Consider the following 27,542-nt stretch of genomic DNA (forward strand, 5'->3'; position numbering starts at 1 on the left):
GGAAGATCAACTAGTATAGAGAGTTAGCTAGCGCTACGTGACGTTTTCAGAGTTCTGGTGGTGTGCAGAGCGCCGAGGCAAGATGTGGACGACTAGACTCCGAATACCAGTCGGTTTGTAAAATTTTATTGGAGAAAAGCCTAGGGCAGGGTGTAAAACGGAAACGCGCGGGCCGGTATACACAACACAAGGTCATCGGTTTAATGCCTAATGTCGGTTTGTTCGGCCGAGTTCGAGAGAGACTGCAAGATAAGAACTGAGCAGTGTAAACGTCTCTTCTTCGAATGAAGTGACTAATTGGCTACTATGAGTATGAGGAAACAGTTCAAAGTGTAGGAGAAATGGCGGAGAAATTATAGGAAACACAACCACAAAGGCACAATTGCACCTTGGACAGTTGGAGCAAAAATCGTTGGGTTAGTTAGTCCATCGGCATCGAGCATCGAGCAGCTGCCGAGATACTACTGCAGCGGCTCACACGAAGATAGCCGGAGAAGTGCAGCGTATGTGACGAGGTTAGTACCTTCTTCTTGTTGTTCTTCCTCCGCTATTTCGGAGATCAGCGATCCCATGGGCCGCAAGACAAAGACTATACAGGAGCACAAAAGTAAACATCAAGGCAATGGACTGATAGCAGTCGATAGCGATAGGTGCATTTTATGAACAAAGACTAAAAGTTATTACTAACTGCTTGGAGGTAGGGAGAAAGAGTAATAGACTCTCAGCCAGCCAGCAAATAAGCCGGGGGGGGGGGGGGGGGGGGTTTCTCCCCAATTCGTGAGATATTTTGTGCCGAATCAGCCAGCGAACAAGCAGGGGGGGGGGGGGGGCAGGGTTTTTTTTTTCATAAACCGGGAGATTCTACATCGTTGGCGGGAGGACGGCGTGGTGGCGGGAGACTCGATCCGCTACGAGCTTTTTGGGCTGTACATGGGAGCATGAGCATGGTGGCGTGAGACTCCCTCCAAATGTGGGAGGGTTGACAGCCGGCATACACAACGTCAGTCTCCCTGATGATCTAATGAAATGAGGAGATTTTATTTTCTTTTGTCTTTGTGATTGGTAATTTGAGCATTTAATTAAGCCTTTATTTATTAATACATATTTACCTAGACCGAAAACTTCTGTCTCTTTCGTTCGTTAGCCTCTTATTTAGGTATGAAGGGGTGACCAAAGTTCGCGGACATTTTAGAACATATTACAAAATGTGATATTCGAACTACGATTTCTCATATTCTACACAAATTTATTGATTTCAATTATAACCAAAGGGACGGCGAAGTTTTTTAATTACAGATTAGTTCAACTAGAAAATTTTATCGTCGAAGGATTTCGGAGATATCGCGATCTAAAAATTCGATGTCTGATCGTTCGTGCGCGCTACATCTAAAAAAGTCATAAAAACAACGAGACCTAACTTCACGCACGAGGGTTTACAGTTGATTTATCAAAAAGTGTGATCATCAAAAATAAGGTAATATCATAATTTGCAAGGCAAGATATCATACAATCAGTTAGTACCACTGTTTACTTACATTTTTGAGGAAATCTGCTCTCAAATTGAAGATTTTCAGACCCTTATCGGCAAGTTGATCATTTTTCGGAACGGACGCAAAATATTGCACAATTTGCTGATCTTTTGTCAATATTTTCACAATTTCGTACCCAATTCTAAAGAAAATTACACTTCTGGGTAATTTTATGTTCCTCTTTCCATTGGTGATATCAGATTTTCGTAATCTTACTTATTTTTTGAGATAGCGAACTTAGGTCACTCGCGAACTTTGGTCACACCACCATACATAGGGTGAACTCCTCTCTTTATTGCTGGATCCAGCCACCAGCCACTGATTGCCATTACAACAAAAAACAACAACAACAACTTCTTCTTGTTCTTCCTCCGCTATTTCGGAGATCAGCGATCCCATGGGAGCACAGAGGAAACATCAAGGCAATGAACTGATAGCAGTCGATCGCAATAGGTGCATTTTATGAACAAAGAGTAAAGTAATCAATAGCCAACAGACTTCTATATGTAGTAAGTGGCAGGACAGGATCAAGTGGGAGAAGAGTAGCATTGGTAAATAAACACGGATCACAGTCATCATATTCCGGCCAAACTTTTGGACTAAAATATCACTTTAACAGATTCATATCCGATGCAACTTAAAGTAACTTAGCCCCCCCCCCCCCCCCCCAAGATTAAAATTCTGTCAATTAGTATATCCACATTACTACCAGACTTAAAACTGATAAATTTGTTCAATAAGGAATTTGCCCATACATCATTTCCCTTTCTATTTTAATAGACACTCTTTTTTATTGTGCAGAAATGTCGCTTTGGATATGAGAGGTTCCTAATTTTTCCAATAAATCAGATTTTCTTTTTGTGAGTTGTCATAATTTTAGAGGACATGTTTTCCTTTTGTCTTTTCACTCCTAAAGCTAAACAGTCCAAACTAATTTGACTAATTCTCTTTTCCAAAACACCTACCGGTAGTTAGTTAATCTTTTTAAGTTTATAATTTTAGTCGAGGGTTGAAAAGGAAGTGGGAGCTAAAATGAGGATAAAAAATGATGATCAAAATGAGCATAATCTTAACATAGTTTTGGCGACATTATAGTCATCATACATGTATGTCAGTCCTGCATTATTTGTTATTAATGTGATTTCTTTTGATTTTCCAACTAAAATACAAATAAAAAAAATTTTAAAAAAAATAAATAAATAAATTAACCGTCCGGTTTTGACTGGCGGTTAAACAAAATTGGAGATATCCGGGAAGTTACTAATTGCAATAGCAGTGAATGCAGTACACGCGAGGTTTCTTTAGATTGGTGCCGCTCTGTGAACGAGCCGCTTGCGGCGAGTTTACAGTGCCCACCATCTGAAGAAACCGAGCGTACACTGCATTTACGTTTCGCACAACAGGGTCAAGTGCGTTATTTGTTTTATAAAATAGCTACACAAATAGCAACAAACGAAACTTTAGATCTTAAGTTAGAGTCTACGAGAGTTCGATCTAGATCTAGAGTTATGTTGGTTCTAGACTAAGACCTTGCAGGCTTACCAAAAAGTCAATGGGATTCATTGTCTTGATTAAAAATAAAATCCATACAGTGGGTCTAGAGACGAGTCTACATCAGACAGCTGAAATTCCTGGCTTCATTATAAAATCCAAAAGTCAAAACAGGCCTAAATCCAAGGCAAAAGTAAAATAAAAATTTGCTTTTTAATAATACCCCGCTCTAGCTAGCTAGCAAGAGCTAAGCTACGCGTACGTTGCGCTGGGGATCATGGTGGAGCGTACAATATTAGCTACGCGTAGCCTACAATAATTGCAATGCACTCGAGGGAGCGCGTACTACATGTACGCGCGCGCACTGGATCTCCATGGTCACGTGTATTATAACTTTTTTTGCGCTTTTTCTGCAAAATCGTGCTTGCATCAAAAATTTGTACATGTCATGTGACGCGTATTGACCAATCACGATGCTTAAAATACTAGAGCCATTTTATAAAACTTTTTCTTCATCCAATTGTTGATGATGCATTTATTACATGTACTGTATTGTATGTATTCATTGAAATACGGTCATAAGTTGAGGGTTGAGACAGAATCAAAGAAATATCTTTTTTCTTTACCAATCAGTTTTACTTGTAGCAGGTTAGAAGAAAAAAGAAGATATTGAAAATTTACAAAAATTTATGGAATACAAATCATAACAAAATACTTTTTAACAGTCTAGGCACAAATATACCGTATGTAAGGAAAATGGATCAGTGAGAGTTTGAATGAAAAAAATGGATACATGTAACAAAAAAAGATTGTATCCTTTTCATTTGTCAAATTCTGTTCAAACTTTCACCAAACTGTCTTTTTCTGACACTTTCAAGAACAAATTCAGCTTATTGTAGAGCTGGATTTCTATTAATCTTTTTGGATTGTTATAATTTTAAGTCAAGTAAACTTCAGTGTCATTTCAACTTGATTGAGTTAACTTGTGCTGTGTGATTTGAACAACTACTGCACAGCAACAGCATGTTTGGACAATTGCATTTATCTATTAAAGCCTTGTATCATTTGTTTCCTTCTTTCAGCCTACATGTATTTGGCTCCTACATGTATCTTGTTTTCTGAACACCATGGGCTGATGTACATGTATCAAAAGACTCTTCTGGTAAAGTCTATCAGTATCACAACTTCATCGGTAGATTAGCTGCATCTTACTCTGATTGTCATCTCAAGATTGAGTAGAAGTTAAAGAGGGATTTACAACAAAGATTTACAACTGAGTGCTGCACAACAGGAAACAGGTAGGCCATATTCTTCCATTGTAAATGACAAGTAGTGCTGAAGGGCATGTTGTCTGCCAGTTTGTGTTATTCCTTTATTATTGTGATAAATGTAAGATTTGGCACATCAAATTTAAATCTAGGCTGGAGGACAGATAAATTCTCAAACCAAATTTGAGCATCAATGTATATAATTAGGATATTGATATTTACTTTAATTATTATTATCATTGCTAGTATTATTTTTATTATTATCATTATTAATATCATTATTATCATTACCATTAGAATGTATGTTGTTGTTGGTCCTGGTTGTCAATTTGCCATCATCTACCTTCATCTTCATCTTCATCTTCATCATCTTTATTAGTGTTATGGTGGTGATGATGATTAAGAAGATGGTGAAAATGGTGAAAAGCTAACGCCAAGCCTAGGTCATTTGATCGCATGAAGAAGGTGTTTAACTTTAAATAGAATTGATGTTCCCTGTGATATACTGTACATGTAAAGTCAATTTGTAGATATAGATTAGGACACATACAGTGTACATGTACATGTGCATGAAACACATTTTCTGCAAGTCCCACTTGATGCTATCTTTGCATCCCAATTCCTCAAAGAGCAAACGATGCATGCTGTTATACATGTACTGTATATCTCTTGAAGTAAAGCAGACTGTCCTTCAGTTTCAATCATTTCTTCTTGAGCCGGGAAGTCAAATCAAGTCTGACCTAAGAAAGCACTGTTCCCTTGTCTGACCAAGGAGATCCTCGGTCTGACCATGGTCAGTTACATGTATGTACCGGTATGTCACTTGAATGGACATGTTGATATACACTATATACGTATGTGTACATGTACTTCAAAACATTATTCTGTGTGCTTGTTTAAAGATGTGTACTGGTGGTGGTATTGTAGCCAGGAAAAGCTTAGATTATACCGAAAAAAGGGGAATTCGACTTGTTCACAAGGTAACATGCATGCACAAGAAGCTTCTATTAATCTCATTTTGTAATCTTTTTTCGGGATTGTACAATGTAGATGCCACTGGCCCTGATATTATGGTAATTATAGTTCAGCTCCAACAAACCTGTAATGTACATGTTCATATGTAATATACCTGATGGAGAATCAGTAGAAACCAATCTCTTTAGAGTATATGATTGAGGGATATCCGATTATCCGTAGGCGTTGTGGAAGGTGCACTGATTAAATCTTGATGATCTATTATTGAAACAGTATTCTTTTCTACATATATGTACATTTACTTGATGCTAATTCAATAACACTATTTCCTGATGTTTGTTTTGTGCTTTGCTTCAATAGACCTGTTTGCTAATTTCTATATTCAAATTTTATGCATACACTTGTTAAATAGAGGTTGTTCTTGACAACCTGAAAGCTTGCCCAAGGCTTGCCCGACATAGCAACGTAAGTAATGTATGCAGAACGGATTCCAAGTATTGTAGTTCATCATTACTAACAGGTTAATGGAATAACTCGTCAGTAGTTCCCCTGGAAGAAAACATCCATAAATTTGAATATGTTAGTAAATGCTTGTTTGTTAGTGCCATTCGCTATTGTACATGTACATGTAGGGATTGTAGGCATAATCTTTAAAATCATAATCTGCATACATTTTATACACATGTACATGTACATTGTACTCTGTCCCAGCCCATATATTTGTATTGAACAAGCCTTAATCACCAGGCAGACTGCAGCTATCCGAGACCAGTCTATGGTCATGTGATAGTTGATGGTCATGTGACAGTTGATGTTTACCAGTCACATGACAGAAATACATACATGTAGCAGAGAGGATTTTAATGGAATAGACGGATATCCCATCTTAATTATCAGTTTACTGTCCATCTTTCCTCTCTTTCTCTGTCACCCTCTCTCTCTCTCTCTCTCTCTCTCTCTCTCTCTCTTTCTCTTTCTCTCTCTCTTTCTCTCTCTCTCTCTCTCTCTCTCTCTCTCAGTCTCTCATATTTCTTCTTCCCTCGGAATGTTGATCTTTCTCAAATCTCTTTTCTCCCAAGCTTCCACATTCTCTTTTGCTGTAAAGGAATCGTCAATAAATCTACAGTTTTGAGTTTTCTACACCTGGTATTGCATACAGTTTATTATTATTATGTGACATAAAAATACATGGAATAGGCCATTTTCGCAATGTAACCAAATTTAATGCATAAGTCTTTGTGTAGTGCCTCAATACAAATTATTTCATTCACCTGATAAGAATAATAGTATTTCAATAGATAGAATCCGAACTGCATACATAAGTTGTTGCCAGGTTGGACAAACATGATGGCTTGGCCTACCTAGCAACACTTAATATATGCAGTTGCATTCTGACTATTGAAATACTATTATTCCTAACAGGTGAATGAAATAATTTGTATCGAGGCACTTCACAAACACTTATGCATTAAATTTGGTTACATTACGAAAATGGCCTATTCAACTGATATATCATTACCATTTCTCTTTGTCTCTTCCCATTATATTTTAGGAGTTGATAGGAGTGTGTTGATTTCCGAGATACAGGCATGGCTTACAGCAGCCATTTAATTAAAGCTGTAACTACTGCTAAGGACCCGATGAGCTGCATCGTTAGTGCCTTGCCTCTCAGCAGTAAGAAGGCCATCTTTACACCATTCTCCAGGGTGACTACCACTGATAAGAAGCCGTGTATCAGAGATATCCTCTACAAGAACCTTGGTTCAACTTCAGCAAACTATTGTAAGATATAGCATGTAACTTACAAATCTACATTAAAGGTATAGACCAGTTTTGGAAATGTCCTTCTCTCAAAAAATGAAATGGAAGCTCTTATTACCAATTATGTGAAAGAATATGTTTTGACTAATACGTGATGATACAAATTTTGCCGGGAAACCGCCTACTAATTGATATATTGGTAAATTATTATATCTTCCAGTATCCGGACTGGATAGATATCGCGTAGTTCCATTCTGTGTACAGTGCTTGTAACTTTACAAAGACTGGGCCAAATTTCTTATCATTTAGATGATTCCCGAACCTTGCGGTACACACCAATACTTATATGCTAGATGATCAACCTTTTCTGATCGATTCCACAACGTTTCTTTCACAATGCAATCTCATGACCAGAACTGGTCTATACCTTTAAGCCTTGTTCAGAGTTAACTCCCTAAAATTAAAACAGAAGGACATGAACATGGTACACATTTCCTGGAAAGAACACACAGATCAGCTATTACATTGCACATTAAAGGCTTGTTCAGATATGAAGAGTTAAACCACAGTGTCTTTTTTTTAAAACATGTAAATGAATTGCAACTGTGTGCCACAAAGGTCCTACACATATTCACTAAGATACATGTATAAGCCATGTTCAGACGTGGCTTTCTAGTCGGGGGAATTTTTTCCGTGCAGCAATAAATATCCAATCAATATTTGACTTACACCATTAGTTGTCCATTCGCTCTTAACATGACCTTCCACCGACCCAGTCTTACTCAGCGTAAGTTCAGGAAGTGGTGGCGCCCTCCCTAGTCGACCTCTACCCAGTTTCCGCATCTAAACCGTGCAAAATCTAATTTTCATTTTTGATTGTAAACTAAAAAAATGTATTCCTAAACCATGAAAATCACTTTAAAGGCATAAAAAACTTGCATGTCGTAAACACTGTGGCCCAAATTCACAATGGAAGTCTTTGTGCGTCATATGACACACATAAACCTAGGTTTGTCTACAAACCTTCTTTGTGAATTCGGGCCTGTAGGTTTCACCCGGGAAGTTTTGAATGTTAGGTAATACAACGATGCTCTGAGTGTCAAATGCGAGCATTCACCCTGTCATCTTACGCTACCCTCTAGTCCTGTTAGCGCGTTACTCCTGGAAAAATCCAGGAGTAAATCAGTCGGCATAAAGGTCAGCATATCCAACACAACTATCATTCAGACGGTCACTACGCCGACCTTACCATACTTACATGTACGCCAACTAGCTCTAAACACGACCTTTACGCCGACCAAAATTGCCATCGTGTGAACACTGCTATAGAAAGCGTAAAGTGTATTACTATTACATTACATATTGTCTTCAGCTGTTCTAATTAGCTGCTCAAAAGACATTTCTGCTTCCTGCTTGATGCTATCAATCCATGTCTTGGTTGGTTTGCCCTTTGTTCTTATATCATACTTCCTACTGATATTCTTCTTTGTAAGATGGTGTTTACCAGTACATTGTGGGTATCATCTTCATTGAAATACCGTCATAAGTTGAGAGTTGAGACAGAATCAGAGAACTATCTTTTTACTTTACCAATCAATTATAGCAGGTGAGAAGAAAAAAGAAGATATTGGAAATTTGCAAGAAGTTACGGGATACAAATCATGACAAAATACTGTTTAACAGTCTAGGCACAAGTACATGTAAGGAAAATGGATCAGTGAGAGTCTGAATGAAAGAAATAGATACATGTAACAAAAAAGATTGTATTTTTTTCATTAAATAATTAAAACAAAAAAAGAGAAAAATCTCATGTAAATCTGTATGTACGTTTTATGTTGAGATCTTTGGAATTTTGAGTACCAGAAAAGATTTTTATTTAATTATAAAAATTATGTCGCCTTGCCCTTGATGCCATTTTTTGCACACAAAAGTAGTTGTTTGCTCACAGAAATGTACCATAACTGCTGCTAATGCTAGTTTCAATTGAACTCTAGTTGCAGATCAATTAAGCTGGAGTAACATCCCAGACGTGGCGCTGATCAAGATCTACAAGAACCTGTCATTCTTAGACAGAGCAAGGGCATCGAGCGTCTGCAAACACTGGCATTACATCTACAAGCTGCCTGAACTCTGGCACAAATTTGAGTTTGAATTTACTCAAGAGTCGACGTCTTACATCAAGTCTACTCCACCCAGACTTGTGAAGCAGGTCATTCAACAGTATGCCAAGCACCTCAAATATGTCACCATTAAAGTAGATAGCCACCAGGTCAGTACTAATTCACTCTTATTATTCTTAGTATTTTTAGTTGATCAATACAGTGTCATATCTTACTTCGATGGATGTTTTATAGTTTTGAATGAAGTACCTACAAATTACAAAGCACAGTTTGATTTCACTTTTATACTGATTTTTGTCATGTTTTTGTACCAACTTCTGAGATTAACTATCTCAAAGTTAAATAAGGAAACTTGCATGTATTTCAGGGTGAAACATTCTTGTAAGCTTTTAGTCTAACATGGCATTGGGTATGCTGTCCTTGAATGTCTATCATTTAGAGGGATAATACTGGGAAGTGCCCAATCTGAAAACATGACTTTCTACTCGTAATTGCACCAACTGATATTCGTTCACCAACAGTCTGCGTCGGTCAAGACATGACTTTCTCCATCTGAACAGAAATCTGGAGAAATTCTTCTGAAAAGTAACTACATGTACAGTGTACATATATATCCTCCGAGAAATTGTTTTTCAGACTAAATCAAATGTAGATATTTGTATTATTTCCCTTTGACGTCTCCTCTGGGGGGATGTTTCATTAAATGGTTCATAAAGTTACGCATAACTTTACAAACAAATTGAATATGAAGTGCCAGATAGGATGCCCAAAGTTTTTCCTGATGTTGTAACAAAATGTGACTATATGTCCAATAACCTCAGTTAAATTATGGCAAAAAATATACTTTGCACTATAAATGTTTGTTTTAATTAGAATGTTAACTTACATCTGCACAGTTCAACTTTAGTTGATGCAGTTAAAAATGATTGAGCATCCCATTTGGCTTTTCATATTTAAGTCATTCGTAAAGTCATGCGTAACTTTACGAACAGTTTTATGAAACACCCCACAGCAACTCTTGTTTGTTCACTATTTATGTAGGCCTCGGCTGAAGCAGCATGTGATATCCTGTCCCAGCTGGTCAACTGTTCTCTCAAGACCTTAGAATTGATGTTAACTGCTAGACCTAGCTTTCACTTGGTCAATCCGGTCAAGCTTCTAACTCCATTGACGGTGGTACTGGTCAACTCACCTACTCTGTCCTCTCTAGCCCTGGATGAAACACCTGTAGATGACCCATGGCTTGAGAACATGGCCGTCTCAAACAAGGACTCCCTCATGCTGCTGAAGATAGCCAGTTGTCCACTTGTCTCCTCCAAAGGTTAGAATCACAACCTCGTTTTATTTCTTCTAGGAATATTTGACCATTTCAATGTTTTCCGTTCCAGTGAACTTTATTTTTATTTGAAGGGTAAGTCCACCCTGTGAAAAATGTGAGGAACCAGTGAGTGAAAGTTTGAGTAAAATTTGATTGAAAATAAGAGTTATAAATTTCTGAATTTGTGATCAATCAAACACAAATTGGCAACTCTATGATGTACATGTATCTTGCGCGGCCCCCTCCAATTTGCTCTGCCCTAAAAAGAATCAGAAATGTCTATTTTCACCAAAGAAAATTTCCAGCATACTGTACATGCACTCTTAATATAATCGTTGCAAATATATTTGTATACAACTCCTGTATGAAACAATTCTATTCCATCATCAATAACTAAGAAAATTAAAGTATTTTCTGTACATATTAAATTAGAGAGGACCTCCCAAGATACATGTCAGTGTTGCCAATTTGTGTTTCACTGAAGACAACCTGAAAAATTCATAGCTTTTCTATTTGTAATTGGATTTCACTCAAACTTTCACTGGCATGTTCCTGTCATGCTTTCTGTTTTCTATTAAAACCACCTTTTTAAAAATAATATCAGTGTGGAATTCACCTTTGAAAACTGACTGACCTCCACGTGACTGAATAGTATTAGAAATAAGTTAAACAACAGCAAAAAACTTTGGTATTTGTATCCAATTTCTGAAGTCAGGGGCTAATCAAGGATTCTGTATAATGGGGGCACAATTAAAAAAAAAAAAGGTATTTGATGGGCAAAAACTCCCTGTGCACTGAGGGAATGCTTGATTTGGTTTAAAGGGGAGGGGGGGGGGGGTATTATTCCTCTATCCTGCTAGCTCCCTTTCCTCCCTAATGCCTCATTCACACCTTTGCCTATTTGCCTTGCGTATTGCTGCGTACTTATGGCAACATTACTTCAAATTTCTTGATGTCATAGGAAATAATTTTCTGTTGTCAAGCAATGGAAAGTCTTGATATCAAGAATTCATTTTTTGAAGAAATAGGAAGAAATGTTAAAGGCTTGCCATGAATACGCAGCAATACGCAAGCCAAATACGTGAAGGTGTGACCAGGAAGCTGTAATGAATGGAGATCCCGTCCAAAAGGCCCCTTTGAAGTCATATGTGGCACCGCGCATCATTTGTTTCCCCTACCGTAATCCCCTTAATCCCCCTCCGAAACCGTACAGCTCCCTAGTAGTACTAAGTCCTCCCTTTCCACACACAACCCAACCCAGCCCAGCGAGCACGGCGGCTTTTGCTTTGCCGGCCCGTACTTTGGGTGAATAGTGGTGATAACTTGACAACTTCTAGCCCTAAATCAATAAATGCGCAAACATATAACACAATTTCATTTAGTTCTTTAGGAAGATAAACCTTTGGACTACCTTCCTAGCTATCTTCGAAAAATGTCAATAATTAGATTAGAAAATCATGATGATGAAAATCTTTCATTCGCTCTAACTCTTGATTTCCTTGGTCGATTTTGCTGGTTGAAATGGCCATGTCTTTAGTAGAGCTATCCGAGAACGGAAAACGCATTTGATGACTAATAGAAAGTTGCATAGGTCATATGTTGTGAATTCTGCATTTTATATGTTATAGCTAAATACATCTTCCCTGAACATGACTTAATTTGTCCGTGCCATGCATGGCTTCAAAGCCCGATGCTTGCATATTTTTGCGAAAGAGTGAATAGAGAACTTAGGGAGGCAGATGGCGTTGCGTAACATTTCGTATTATTTGGAATGCCAGAGAGGGACTGTGCATTGATATGGACAGCTGTTGATGGAAATGATGGCTGGAGAGGGTTACATTTCTTTTGTTAAGCCAGGTTAATCTTGAATATTTTTCCCTCGGAAAATTCTTTCGAGACAGTATCTCCATTCATCACAGCTTCCTGGTGTGATGAGGCATAATACCAAGTTAGTTGGCTGTTTGTCAGAAAGCAATCTTTGGCACACTGCTTGTCAAGCCCTTAGCGATTGTATTATGAAGGCACTGCCAGTGCGTCACAGTGTGTAAGCAGCATGTAGATCTAATAGCATGAGAAGACAGGAATACATTTGTATTGATATTTTATGATATGAGGTTATGATAAACAGTATTAGTATTGTACCTTAAAGCCCCACTGCACTAGTTTGGCCAGGAGAGATTAGACCTCCCTACATGGTAACTGATAGGTGGTTATCTCATCAAATCAGCTCTCAATTAACATACGAAAAAGGGAATCATGGGGGACCAATGGTCAATGATTAGGGATTGTTTGCCATATAGAGGGCACAAGTAGCTATAAGAAGTGCAGTGGGGCTTTAATCCTTTTGATTTGGACAACATGCTATGGTATTGTTGGTGTGGATATTGAGGTAATTTTGGTATGTTCTATATGTTTCAGGCATGCTACATGTTGCAGACACATGTAGACAGCTGCATGAGCTGAGCATAAACTACATACATCTGAGTGACAGCTTACTCCTGGCTCTATCCCGAGAGGAACATGTCAAGCTCAAACACCTATGTGTTAACGTGATCTGTGAGAACAATGACACACCAATGCAACATCATGTCATCAAGAAAGAAAGCTGGGACGCCCTATCCAAGCATTCCCCAAGCACCATTGTCTCAATGCGCTTCTACGTGCTTCATGACACAGACTTCCAACCCTTTTTCACCTACGTAACACCCGCCACGCACGTGTACTTTGGACGGTCTGTATCCAGAGACATCCTGATTCGCATGGGACAGAACTGCCCTAAGCTCCAGGAGCTGGTCATCTGTGCCAGCGGTAATATCCTTCTTGATGAACCCATCATGACCATAGCTAGTCAATGTAAGGAGCTTCATTCCCTTGGTCTAGGTGAGTGTGAGGTGTCCTGTTCATGTCTGGTCAAGGTTGCAAGGCTCTGTGGTGAGAGGCTGGCAGAGTTCTTTGTCAGAGAAGAAGTGGTCTTAGAAGATGATGAATACGATCTGGACACAATGACAAGTGAGGTGTGTCAGTACCTGGGCAGGACCTGGAGTGCAGAGTGCATGCCATTCTGGAATGAATAAACTGTAAATAGAAGTTTGCCTGCACCTTGTAAAATTGGAATAAGAGATGACATAAATATATATGATTGCAGGCAGACTCACCTGTAGGTGGCATAGATCTGCCATTCTTGAATGGCAAGATTAACTTCAAGAACGTACTAGAGGTATGTTGTGTAAATGAACTGGTTATTCTTAAGTAGACAACAAGTAGTGTATAGATCAGACCTTATCTAGGTGTCATGATTTTTATCTTCAGTATCACATGAGATTCTTTTGTCATGATCTTGTTTTATACTAAAGCAAAGATACATGTACAAGGATGTTCTAAAGAATTGAAATTGTGTATATTTGAGGGGATAAATCATCCCCACTGCCCAAGCAAATTGATCAGCATATTGTATGGGCTCATACTTGTGTATAATTTCAAGAGGGGACATAAAGCTACAAGTTGGGAAAAGATTGATATTTTATATGCTATATAAAAAGGCAAGTCCTAGCATGACTAAATTTTGTATATATTCATGAAATTATGTCATCCTAGTATGAATCAATGTTCATATAATTATGCCATTCTGTACAGAAATACATATGTGATAATGGTTATTATAAATATATTTTGACTGTGCAATTATTGGAAAGTTCCATAAATTCTGTTATTGAACATCTCTTAATCTGCTCTTATGATCACAAGGGATGACGTCACACTACATATAATATTTATTCTTTACCTGACATTTGTACATGTAATTCATGTGTAGAGCTGTCCAAAGTTTTCTAACAATACTATCATATGCTTGTACTTGTAAGTTGTTTGCCATGACTGCATAGTGCATACTCTATGAAATAAGTTTTAATATCAAAATGGATCAGGAAAGAATGGGTAGTACGATGGACTGCGATGGAGGCTAATTGTGTTTACTCTCATGAGTTATGCTTACTTTCCCCTCTTTTCTTTCTGATTGTCCTAAAGGCTGTCAGGTTAGTGTAGACTTAAAAGGTCTTGGGGGTTAACAGAAGCTAACAAATTATGTCTGAAATTTGCTTTTAAAAGATATGTGTTCGTTAAAGGCATTGTTTAATTGTTCGCGGCTCTGAGAGTTTTCAGAACGTTGCCATTGTTTCGCACGGCCCGTTCTGTGACGTATCGCATGGATTCGACCGCTATTGCGTACGTACGTTTCCAAGCTATAAACTTAAAAAATGATCACTACAAATCACATTCTTTTTCCTGTCATACTTGTACATTTTGTCCAGAAATTTCTCCACCTAAACAATTTCCCCTCGGTTTTTGAGGAACAATAATTCCAACCAAATACTTGGCAGTACACCATGTTAGATGTGTATTGCGTATAACGCGCCAACCATCAGTTCTCCTTACGATACGTCACGTCGTTAATATGGCGAAGTAGGGTCTCTTTACTGTACTTGCAAGATGATATTATTTGGCGTACAGTAATGCTTTTTATATCAAACGAAACGTTGTTTTACTCTATGACATTATAGTACTTCATAGTCGAGAGGTTAATTCCCCTTTAATAAAAGCAGAAAAAAAGAGAGAAACAAATTAGTGAAAGTTGGAGGCTTCGAGCAATATCCGAAAAAAGTAGGAAAGTTATGAATTTTTAAAAGTTGTCATCAGTGTAACAAAGTTTTCATAAACTATCGTTTTCTTAGTTATTGTTTCATACATGTGTTGTATAAAAACATATTTGTGATAATTATATCTAGGGTGAATGTATGTTTGAAAATTTTCTAAAGGGAAAATATTAATTTTTGAATTTATTCAGTACAGGGCAAACGGGAGGGGACCTTGCAAGATACGTCACAGAGTTGCTGATATGTGTTTGAACTTTCTTATTTTTAATTGTTTTTTGCTCAAACTTTTGCTGACTTGTTTCACTAATTTTTCTGTTTCTATAAAAAACAACTTAATATCAGGGTGGACTTCCCCTCCAATGCTATCACACTCCTGCTTTTCCTTTCACATGATATTCAGATGACTACGTTCAGTAATCAGTATCATCAGTCACTGATGACATACATGTACATGTAAGATATACGTGTCTATCATTGACGTCATAATTTAGGTACTCAATGTCTCCATGAGTAATGGACAGAGACCTGTAGTGTGCATGCCTCGTCAATTTAGTTTTGCAGTATGGTGGTTATCATGAAACCTTGAATGTGTATGGTCGGTGTTACATGCATGAGCCTTTTTGTGCAATAAGAAAACAAAAACACAGGCATAATTGTATGTATAATATCTCTGTGTAAAAGGTCCAAAGATTTGTAAAATTTTCAGGGATTTGTAAAGGTTGTAAGATTTCCAGGCCCTATAGATGCATTATTGCTGGCAACATATTAGAAGAAAAAAAAGAGAAAACATCAGTTTCTGTTAATCAATTTCTGTTTCTGTTAATCAATTTCTGTCAGTCATGTGTGGTATTGGATATGTTAGCTACATGTAGTTAAGTATGAGTTCAAGCAAGGTTTGCTGAAAATAATATCCAGTTGATATCGTGTAAATTATGAACAATAGGAATCAGAAGGTTACTTATCAAACATGTGGGCAAAATGGGATTTAATTAAGAAAAAAGATTTCATAAGGTTTCACACTTTACAGATACTATGTCCCTTTTGCAGCCAACATCAAATTCTGTAGAACTTTGCAGGAATTATGAATATGTCATGTTATATATGTCCTATCTGTAAAATTTAAACGTTAGCAGTGTCCTAATATTCAAATTATGCAGGGAAACCCGTTTACTTGCTAGACGGCACTGTTAGACACTGTTAAATGACTGACTGGCTTTTTTTCTTCTTTGGTAATAACATACATAAGATGAGCTGGAAAGGGTACATCATGACACTTCCTCTCTCCACTTCTTCTTGTCTCGAGCATTCTCCTCATTTAGATAAATCTAACCATTTTACATATGACACTTGAATATTTAATTAGTTTAAAGATGAACTTAAGTTCTGGTAAAAAAGGAAAATGAATTCTCACAGAATCAAACGAAACTTACACTGAATCTTCAAGATTACAAATAGATGTCATTTGCCAAACAATTTTGGTAGAAAATGTATACTGACTGAGTAATGAGCAAAGAAAGATGAGAAAATCAAGGTATAAGTAGCCCTGACACTATTTGTGTAGTCCCATCTTTTTGTGTACAGTGCTCGTAACTTTACTAAGACTGGGCCAAATTTATAATAATTTTGATGATTCCCTAACCTTGCAGTACACACCAATACTTGTATGTTACATGATCATTCTGATCCATTTAACAACTTTTCTTTCACAATTAATGCAATCACATAACCAGAACTCAACTTTATATTTAATTGTGTGTGGATCAATATTATACTGCCATTGTTTTGGTGAAGATCATACAGGCTAAATGGAAATGATGGTAAGGATGTCCAATTATTACAGACTTTATTTATTTATTACAGAGTAGCTAAAAACATTTATTCTAGATATGAAAATCCAGAGATGTGTAAAACAAATGTTACAATCAAATATACACACATGTACAGCTAGTCAGAGATGGAATTATGTAATCTTAAATATATATATATATATATATATATATATATATATATATAGAGGGACCAAAGCAAGCATGTTTCTGGATTAATAAGCGTGTGCTCTCTGTATAGTCATGGATTACCACTTTTCCTTTTCAAGTTTTGTTATGGCTCACCTATAGGTAGGATGGCAATGGTGAATTGTATTTTTGTAAACTTGCAATTTAATTGGGATAAGTACATGTAAATGGGTGTGGTATATAAAGTGGTTCCAAATGTAAAACTCTAATTTACATAAAGAGTATAATATATTGTGAGATTAAAAATGTGTTTGCATTCATTGTAATTTGTCAGCACTGTAATGAAGAGTATTTTTTATGAAGAATTTGATTTAAAATAAACTTCATATAATTGTCAACTTCAAGTGGTCTTCAGATTAAATATCTAATTATTTGTAATACGTAGTTAGCTAATTGTATGGGTATGGATGTTTAGCAATGTAAACATTGGTGGGAAGTATATATATAGAGATATATATGTTACCCGGGCCGGGGTAAATACTGAAAAAGAAATGAAGAGGCTGGTCAGAATAAGTGTTTCCTGTGAAGCATCAGGTATAGAACTCATCTTTAATAACATAAAGATAAACATGGAATAACATATTCCAATAATGAGACTAAATACAAGTAATACGGATTAAATATAAATATGAACACAGCTAACTCTAAATTCATAAACAACATTGGCATAGGCATCTGACTGCTTATCTTCTAATCTGAACATGGCTACCTGTAATTATAGACCAAGGTGAACCAGTTAAAAGTCGTTTTGTGTCTTTTTACACCATAACCCAACTTTCTCCAATATCCCGACCTGTCTATAGTCGCAGTATAACCCTAAAATCCCTTTCTAAAATAATACCAAATTACTTTCTCAATTCTAACAAAACTCTTCTCTATATGCAGTGACAAAAGTATAATAAAAGATACAAGGAATATACTCTAACAAAATCACACTCAATCTTCAAATATGATATTAACAGTTAAAGAGAGAAACCAGAAATGAGAGGGAGTAAAAGAGAGAGACATGAGAGAAAGCGAAAGAGAGAGGGAGAGAGAGAGAGAAACTACAAATTCATAACAAACTCATTTATCAAAGACCTGAATCTTGAACTATGAACCCAAATTCTCTCTTTTCTACGATATTCCCTCATTTGTCCAGTTGGTGGACTACTGCTGACCACAAGTCATTAGTCATAGCATGCCACAGTTATCTCTGATAAAGACCAGAGAAACTTCTCCCAATGCACAGACTATTGAATTGGTATCAGGATTAACTTTACTACTACTCTTGTATAGTGGGGTATGAACTCGTCACTATGCATCTCACATTAAGCATACACACATTATGAGGTGTGTTCACACTAGTTGGTTTAACCTGACTTAGTATGAATATATAAAGATTTACTACTTCTACTACATAATAATACGACCATTATATAATCTAAATGCTTCATAAACATAACTAACACCATACAATAGATATATGTCACGTAGATACCTATGTTAAGCCTGCATCTCTCATGATAAGTCTGGTTTGATAAAATAGACTTAATTGGTTCTAATATCACTAATAACAATGTAATATATGAATTGAACAATTATAATTAACTTAGACAGACAGAATTGAAAGAGATTAAAAGTTGTAATTTCTTACCTGAAAAAGAAATGAAGAGGCTGGTCAGAATAAGTGTTTCCTGTGAAGCATCAGGTATAGAACTGATGCTATCAGGCAGAAACCACTGACATGACCAACGCCTTCGATTTGGTTTCGTTTTGGGGAGAGGGCGAAATATGAGTCACCACTTCTTGGAAACAGGGGTTGGGTTTCTGCATCTTTGCAGCAAGCAGTGAAGAATGTGCAAACTTTTTAAGATACTGGTGTATAAAATATATGACAATACAAATAGGATATATGTATACAAAATTTTGAGGGAGGCCTATTTTCCAGGGCCTTACACCCATCCCTACAAAAACAAATGTCATCTTCGACATTTCCACAAGATATCAATTCTATATTAAACATATGTTGAACTGAGCTGACCATCGCGATCCTACCTAACAATACAAGAATAAAATGAGACGTAACTAGCAACAAACTCTGACCTACCGATAGTTGCTCCTCTAATATACTCCAAAACAACCTTAAACACATAATGCATATACAATGGATCGATGAATCGCATGAAAAGAAAAATAAAGTCACAGTCGAACTGATAATAACCTATCCATCTCTAGCCGAGAATAGCAAAGAGCGTTGCTCAGGCTACCCATAGACGATGATAATTTATGAAAAACATATCCTATGTGAATTGCATCAATTTTTTGTGCTAGGCATGAGCCTATATATACGTCTCAATGGCGCATTTGAGAAACTATACTACCAGCAGGCGCGCTTTCCTACCAGAGTATAATTTCCAATCCGTAGGATCCATGCACAATATTTAAAACAATTCACCATAACCAAAATACACTGTAGGGTAATAACTAATAATGCATTCCTTTATTAGCCCTTGGCTATATATACAAGGAATGACCACATTTCCAACACTGGTATCCATTATCTCATTAACCCTTCCCTTTCCTTACAATAACATAACATAACATAATCATACAATAACATAACCACTTTGAAGGGTGAATATTCACTCCTGTTCCTGGCATTATTATCCTTGTAAACACTACAATCTAATTTCACTCTGACTTTCCCAAAACCCGTTAATTCAATCTTAATTAAATAATCTATATCCAGGACGCTAACTACTGTTGCCACTGTGGCCTAGGAAAGTGTCCATTCGTAAACATGGGCATGGGCATGGGCATGTGCATGAACATTGTAGGGATATTTGTTTTGAATGGAGGCGGTTGGAACACTGGGGCACCTGCGAGCGGCAAACCAGAGTTATCCCGATGCGTGGAAATTCCACTGACATCGTACTGCATGCACTGTGGATCCGGTGTGCCAGGGCCATAATATGTGAATTGGTTTGGGTGTCGTCTTTCCCGCTGAGGGCGCACATTTCTAGGTTCGATATCTTCAGAAGAGTCAGACTGGTTGGTCAGGTCAGTTAGTGGTACTGACGAGTCCATCAGCCTTGTCTCCTCCTCTGCCGGTTGGATTTGGACCTGAAATGCTGGACTAGTTGGAGCTGTGCTTCCCATGTCTTGTCTTCGCGTGATTCCTGGGTCTACAGTATCGTCTAGGTGCACTTGAGTATCTTCCTCTCTTTCCTGAAGATCTTGCCGTGCCGCCTGGCGGCGATGGAATTCCGTCAAATACATTTCCTCCTCCTCATCTGAGCTATCCACTGGCTGATTCTGCAGATGAGCGGGTGGCCGTTGCTGATCCGTCTGTGGTTGCATTCGTGCCTTTCTGCTAGTCTTTTGTGCTATAGTGGGTATAGACTTATCTGGGACCAGCGAATCACATGGAAATAGCAGATTGCGATGTAGCGTCCGCTCTCTGCCCGTACCATTTTCTGGATGAACCACGTATACAGGAAGTTCTCCCTTTCTCGCTTTTACAACGTAGATCCGGTCTTCATAGTATGACCGTAGTTTTCCTGGACCAGCCCTAGGGGAACAGTCTTTGACCAGAACCCTGTCTCCGGGCATCAAAACCGTGCTCGCTGCCTTCTGGTCGTACCGTCGTTTTCCCTTTTCTGCAGATTGGCGGGCTGCTCGTCCTGCTAAGTCATACGCTTCCTTCAATCTCTCCTTCCATTTGGCCACGTACTCCGGCATATTCCTCGGCTGTTGCTTCTGGTTGAGGGAGATACCAAAAGCTAGGTCGATTGGAAGCCTTGCCGAGTGCCCAAACAGGAGATAGTGTGGAGAGTATCCTGTGGTGTCATGCTTGGTGTTGTTATAGGCATGGACTACCTTGTTGAGATGTTGCTTCCAATCGTGCTTCTGTTCCTCGGTTAGAGTTCGCAGCATCGACAGGAGAGTCCTGTTGAAACGTTCAACCTGACCGTTTCCTTGTGGATGATAGGGGGATGTGCGTGAATGGGTGACACCAGATAGCTGTTGTAATCTCGTGAACAGCTGATTCTCAAACTCGCGTCCCTGATCATGATGAAGGCGTCTCGGGTAACCAAATTTCAAAACAAAGTCGTTGAAGACCTTGTCTGCTGCAGTTCGACCGGATTTGTTGGTCGTGGGGTATGCTTGTGCAAATCGGGTGAAATGGTCCATTACGACCAGAATGTACTCATATCCTCCACGACTACGTTCTAGATGAAGGAAGTCGATGCTCACCAGTTCGAAAGGCTCTGCTGTTGCGATAGGGATGAGGGGGGCCCTGTTGGGTTTCGATGGTTTCTTCTGTTTGATGCACTGACATTGGGTGGTGACGTAAGTGTTGATTGTGCTCTCCATGTGGGGCCAGTAAAACCTATCCCTTGCCAACTCTACCGTCCGCTCTGATCCCAGATGTCCCATCTTGTTGTGGAGCTCCTCGCAAACAAAGATCCACCACTTCCTTGGAAGGACTAGCTGTGTTTTAGTTTTGGCCACACGACGGAGGATTCCATCATCTCCAACCTCTAGCCTTTTCCACTCGTGCATGATGGACTTGGTACCTTGGGTCTCATGCTGCCGCTCATGCTTCTTTGGCCATCTGCCCTTGGCTTGGTATTGCAAAATAGGGGCAATATCTGTGTCCTCCTGTTGGGCTATTTTGACATCCTGTAAGGAGAATAACTGGGTACATCTTAATGTGGTGTCGGTCATGTCGTCTTCCACAGCTGGATCCACCACCAAGGAATGTACCACAGCAAAATCATCATTCGACTGGTAGCGGATTCCCTGAAGGGTGGCAGTCATGACATCGGGGGAGATCTCCTCACTGTACTCTGCAGCTAGATTGCTGTTCTCCAATGGCATACGTGATAGAGCATCAGCATCCCCATTTGCTCTTCCCGGTCTATAGCGGATGGAGAAATTGAAATCTGCTAGTTCCCCAATCCACCTATGACCAGTAGCATTCAATTTTGCGGTACTCAACACGTATGTGAGGGGGTTGTTATCCGTGAATACCACAAATGACTTCGCGTATTGGAGGTAACTTCGGAATTGGTCGGTGATGCTCCATTTAAGGGCCAAGAATTCCAACTTTCCCGAATGTAGATGGTAATTCCTCTCGGCTGGTGTCAGGGTTCGAGAACCATAGGCGATGACTCGTAACTTCCCATCCTTTTCTTGATACAACACCGCTCCGAGCCCATCTTGGGAGGCATCAGTGTGCAGCACGAATGGAAGAGTGAAGTTAGGATATGCCATTACCGGTGGGTTACTTAGCTCATCAATGAATTCATTTATGATTGCCTGGTGGGAAGGTAACCAAGTAACTGGGGCATTCGATGGAGCTTGACCTCCAGACTTCTTCGGCTTGGCTATCCTGGTCTTCTTCTTGACTTCTCCTCCGGTGTCCTGTGCTTGTAGAAGCTGGTAAAGCGGTCTGGCTCTCTTTGCGTAATTCTTGAGGTACCGTCTGTAATAGCCTGTCAGCCCAAGCAGCTTCCGTACTTCTCCAATTGTCTTTGGTGTCTTTTCTTTCAGTGACTGAAGTGCAGCCGTTTCTTCTTGGTCCGGTCTGTATCCATCAGCTGTGACTATACGTCCCAGATATTTTACCTTCTTTTGAAAAGTGTGACACTTGGCTGGCTTCAGTTTCACTCCATGTTGTTGCAGCCGTTGAAACACTGTTCTCAGATTGGCAACATGTTCTTCAAAAGTCTTGCTATAGACAATAATGTCATCAAGGTACACCTCACATATCACATGGTTCAGCCCGTCTAAGATATTCTCCATGCACCTCTGATAGGCAGCAGGGGCATTTCTGAGACCAAAGGGAATTCTAACCCACTCATGCAGTCCCCAAGGTGTGACGAAGGCTGTCAGTGGTCTGCTCTCTTCGGTCATAAACCCTTGGTGGTATGCTTTCCCTTGGTCGAGAGTGCTGAACCACAAGTTTCCTGCTAGACCATCTAAGACGTCCTGCATGCGTGGTATAGGTTGCCGGTCTGGTATTGTTTTGCTGTTGAGTCCCCTATAGTCGACACAGAGGCGAAGGCCACCATCTTTCTTCCGGACACAGACTACAGGGGATGCGTAAGGAGACTCTGATTTCACAATCCACCCTCTTTCAATCAGATCCTGCAAGTAGGTTCGCACCTCCTGGTATAACGGGCGGGGAATGGATTGGTAAGTTCGCTGTACAGGTATGTCGTCGGTCAATCTTATCTTCATTTGTAGGTCACGAATGCAGCCCATGTCATGTTCTCCAGTAGAAAAAGCTCCTGCTTCCTGTTTCATGAGGTCCTCTGCTGCAACCCTTTGCTCTGAAGTCAGCTGGCTGAAGTCAAATGTATTGTTGTTCTTCTTTTGTTCTTCAGTTGAGACTGCAGATACTGTCACCTTTGGCACTTCTGTTGTGTCATCTTCTTCGTTTATGTTTTCAGGGAGGATCGTCCTTATCTGCTCTAACCTCCCAAGGGAGGTGTAGCGAGGTAGGGTGGTGTCCTTCCCTGAATGGTTGTGAATGGGTAGCTGGATGCAGCATGAGCTCCCAGGACTTAGCTGAACCAAGCAAGCTTCCAGTTCGATGCCCTCTGGCCATCCCATATGCCTGTCTGGTTCGAAGAGGACGGTGGTTTCCTCTCTTACTGGTCCTGGTCGTACGCGGACATCTAACATCCAACTCTTATTGGCTGGTATTCGCTCTTGTTGTCGACCAACTCTTACATGGCAAACATCGCTGGGGATGTCTGCCTTAAGGAGGTTTACCAGCTTCGGGATGTCTTGTTTGTGTTCTTGAAGGGAAGTTGCGAGGGCTTGGCATATTCCTTGCAGACTTTTGGAGTTCCTGACAATTTCCCCGATAACGTTAGTACCGATAATTGGTTCGTAGATGTCCTCCTCGGTGACCAAAAATGGCACTTGACACCTATAGGATGGTCCTCCATGGGTCTCCAGATCAAACTGGGCATCAATCCAGCCGATGTAGGGAATTTCCGACTTATTTGCTGCCTTCAATGTTAAGTTTTTGGGCACAAGCTCCTTGACATCCCTCAAGGGCACATCTGGAAGAATATGTTTCCTGAATTCCTCTGACAACACCGACACCTGCGCCCCAGTATCCCACAACGCCTTAATTTTGTGCCCATTTAACAAGCACTTAATAGTGCATCTTTCCCCAACCAACTTTACCAAATTGTGTAATTGTTGAGGAGGGAGACATGCACCACCCCAGATAACAATACGACGTTACGCCAACGTGGGGCCAACGTAAGCTGTTACGTTGGTCCAACGTCGCCAACATGATGTTGGGCCCACGGCTTTCTTGCCGGCGGGCCAACGTTGGCCCGACAGTAACAAAATGACATTAAGCCAACATCGGGCCAACGTTGTGCCAACCCCTATCCGACCATATGTGCCGATGTCCTCCCGACATTGAACCAACGTTATGCCAACCTCTTTTCCACCGTATGCCGACGTCTTTCCGACATTGGACCAACGTCGTCCCAACCCTTTTTTAACCATGTGCCGACGTACGACCAACGTTATGCCAACCCCTATCCCACCATGTGCCGACGTTGTTCCGACATTGGATAAACGTTATGCCAACCCTTATCCCACCATGTGCCGACGTCTCCTCGACATTGGCCCAACGTTATACCAACCCCTTTTCAACCATGTGCCGACGTCTCCACGACGTAGGGCCAACGTTATTCCAACCCCTATCCCACCATGTGCCGACGTAGTTCCGACATTGGACCAACGTTATGCCAACCCCTATCCCACCATGTGCCGACGTCGTGGGCTGTTACGTTGCGCCATCGTCGCCAATGTGATGTTGGGCCAACGGCTTTCTTGCCGGCGGGCCAACGTTGGCTCGACAGCGACGAAATGACATTAAGCCAACATCGGGCCAACGTCTCCCCGACGTATGACCAACGTCATATGTCAACCCCTATCCCACCATATGCCGACATAGGACAAACGTAATGCCAACCCCTTTTCCACCATGTGCCGACGTCTCCCTGACGTAGGACCAACGTAATGCCAACCCCTTTTACACTATGTGCCGACGTCTCCCCGACGTTGTCCTAACATAATGCCAACCCTTTTCCCACCAAGTGCCGACCCCTCCTCCACCATGTGCCAATGCTAGACCAACGTTATGCCAACCTCTTCTCCACCATTTGCCGACGTAGAAGCAACGTTATGACAACCCGTATCCCACCAAGTGCCGACGTTGTACCTCCCCTTTCCAGTTCATGCCAACATCCTTCTGACATTACCAACACCAACTCAAAAACATATTCACACCAACATCAGTCGTCCGTTCATAAGTACATCGTCAAGATCATACTACATCGGACATGTACAATCATTCAAACACATGCATCACAACGTGACAAGAAAAAGCCAAGTAGTTTAAGATTGGATTAAATAAATAAACAGAGCAAAATCCTCAAAATGAAGATAGTAACAATTTCATCAAAATTAGACTGAATTTGAGAAAAGTTCATTATAGAACTCGACTTAGATCCCTCTGGAAGAAATGTATAATAACAATATTGAAGCAAGAGGGACATGTTATTTTAATTTCGTCATGTCTATTATCTTGTACATTTTAATCACTATCAAAACTTGATAACAACTTATTTGTCCCATTTTAATGAAAAGTTCACCATCTTGCTTCTTAGAATTTGCTCTGAATACATCCCCCTCCCTCCAAAACAAAAGAACAAGGAAAATAAACTGATTTTGTGATAAAACATACTTTATTTTATGTGTAATAAACAAACTGTTGTAAATGTGAATACAATTATTGTACATCTTTCTTTTGTATTTTCGTGAATTCGAAAAAGATGTAAACATAGTTTCAAGTTCAAGGTATCTCAATGTGTCACAATATAGGCCTAATATCAATGAATGCTAGGACGATAGGAGCTGTTATAAAATGAATTGTCGCTTACACGTAACACAACATAACATACTGAAATTCATTGTACGAATATAATAAACAATCCTCACAACTTCCCGAGTAAAACAAAACAAACTTTCTGGCAGACGAACACGATTGCTTATGACAAGATTCCTCTACATATGTACAGCACAAAAATATAAAGAAATTAATAAAGTGTCCACCATTTGCATACCAAGAACTAGGCAATTAATGTAAACAATGTTCCATAAAAAATAAAAAATAAAATTCAGAGAAATTGCCAACATTTTTTATGCTTAGGCATTTCAGAGATGCTGATACATTTCGTCGCCATATCTATTGTTAACACATCTACAAACTGTTTTTTTTAGGAGGGATAGTATACATTGCTTGAATGTGTGAAGTAAAGCAATCGCTAAATGTTTATATAACAAGAGAGGAAATTTGAAAGTGAAGTAAGAAAGAGCAGAGCTTGTAAAGGGAAAAACACAAGTTTCTTCACTCTGATATACCACTTTCAATATTTCTTTAAATTGAGAAGAAGGTAGTACGAAAAACATTCAGTCACTTAGATATATGAAACATTTTTTTCTTACCTTTGAAATTCTTTATAGCATGCATTTAGTTGACACGTTATACAGGCATTCAAATCAATTACGACCTTCTTCGACTCATGGTATAGCTCTCTTTTTAAAATTGGGCCATTAGTGAAATTTCACCACAATAAATAACAAGTAAAGATGCATAGCACACTATTTAATAACAAAAGTAATTGTTTATGTTTGTGTACAAAACATAATGCCTGCAGAGCTGGCTAGCAAGCACCGTAGCTTGCCTAAGCGGAGATCGTTCTTGATATAACATCACTAATCCTTTGGTCAATCATTCCGAGGAACTCTGAGAATTTTAAGGGGCGGGGTCCACCATTAGACGAGCAACTTGGAGAGGTTTTCAAAAAATTGTAAAAAATATAAGGAGGCATTTATTTATGAAACAATTGTTATTATGTTGCTTTAAAAGGGTCTTGATACAAGACATAAAAGTTTTAATTTCCTAAGGCAATGGACCTTTAAAGAATGGGTTAGTCGGAATCAAAATCTTGTCTAGCTTGTGGTGGTACAACTTCGACATCTGTGGCAAAAAAAAGAAGAAAGAAACCAAACAAGATTTAAAAGCAGATCATGGAAACATCACCTTGAAATAGTATGGATATTCATCAAATAGTATGGCATTCAAGGGAAGTAGTCTTGAGTGGCACATCCTCCCTAGTTTTGATGAAATTTCATGGATAGAAGTACTTTGTCATGAAAATAACTTCGTTCAAACTTTAGAGCGAATGACCCAGACGTATGGAAATTAGAAAGGAATGGATTTCTTTTATTTTTGTCTTGTTTAATTAGAATAGCATCAAACACTCTTCTTAACAAAGGAAATATTCATTTGAGGTAAAATGGCAGTAATATTCTTCAACAGAAAGAACC

General features: G+C 39.2%; 1 protein-coding gene across 1 annotated transcript; it reads left to right on the top strand.

Annotated features, from left to right (window-relative positions):
• Nucleotides 1–175: 175 nt before the first annotated feature.
• LOC100888272 (F-box/LRR-repeat protein 21) lies at nucleotides 176–16,498 on the top strand. The gene is made up of 6 exons (XM_011669895.2): nucleotides 176–515; nucleotides 4,103–4,318; nucleotides 6,816–7,045; nucleotides 9,019–9,293; nucleotides 10,186–10,465; nucleotides 12,881–16,498. Exons 3-6 carry the CDS (start codon nucleotides 6,853–6,855, stop codon nucleotides 13,534–13,536), a joined length of 1,404 nt encoding a protein of 467 aa, XP_011668197.1. The 5' UTR covers nucleotides 176–515; nucleotides 4,103–4,318; nucleotides 6,816–6,852; the 3' UTR covers nucleotides 13,537–16,498.
• Nucleotides 16,499–27,542: the final 11,044 nt, after the last annotated feature.

The sequence above is a fragment of the Strongylocentrotus purpuratus genome, unplaced genomic scaffold, assembly GCF_000002235.5.
Source record: "Strongylocentrotus purpuratus isolate Spur 01 unplaced genomic scaffold, Spur_5.0 spur5_scaffold_11, whole genome shotgun sequence".
Taxonomy (NCBI): Eukaryota; Metazoa; Echinodermata; class Echinoidea; order Camarodonta; family Strongylocentrotidae; genus Strongylocentrotus; species Strongylocentrotus purpuratus.

Bases quoted from the DNA above. Each gene is read 5' to 3' on its own strand.
- LOC100888272 (XM_011669895.2), top strand. From the start codon at position 6,853: ATGGCTTACAGCAGCCATTTAATTAAAGCTGTAACTACTGCTAAGGAC. The intron at 9,294-10,185 runs GTCAGTACTAAT...CTATTTATGTAG, and splicing joins TTAAAGTAGATAGCCACCAG to GCCTCGGCTGAAGCAGCATG. The intron at 10,466-12,880 runs GTTAGAATCACA...TATATGTTTCAG, and splicing joins TCCACTTGTCTCCTCCAAAG to GCATGCTACATGTTGCAGAC.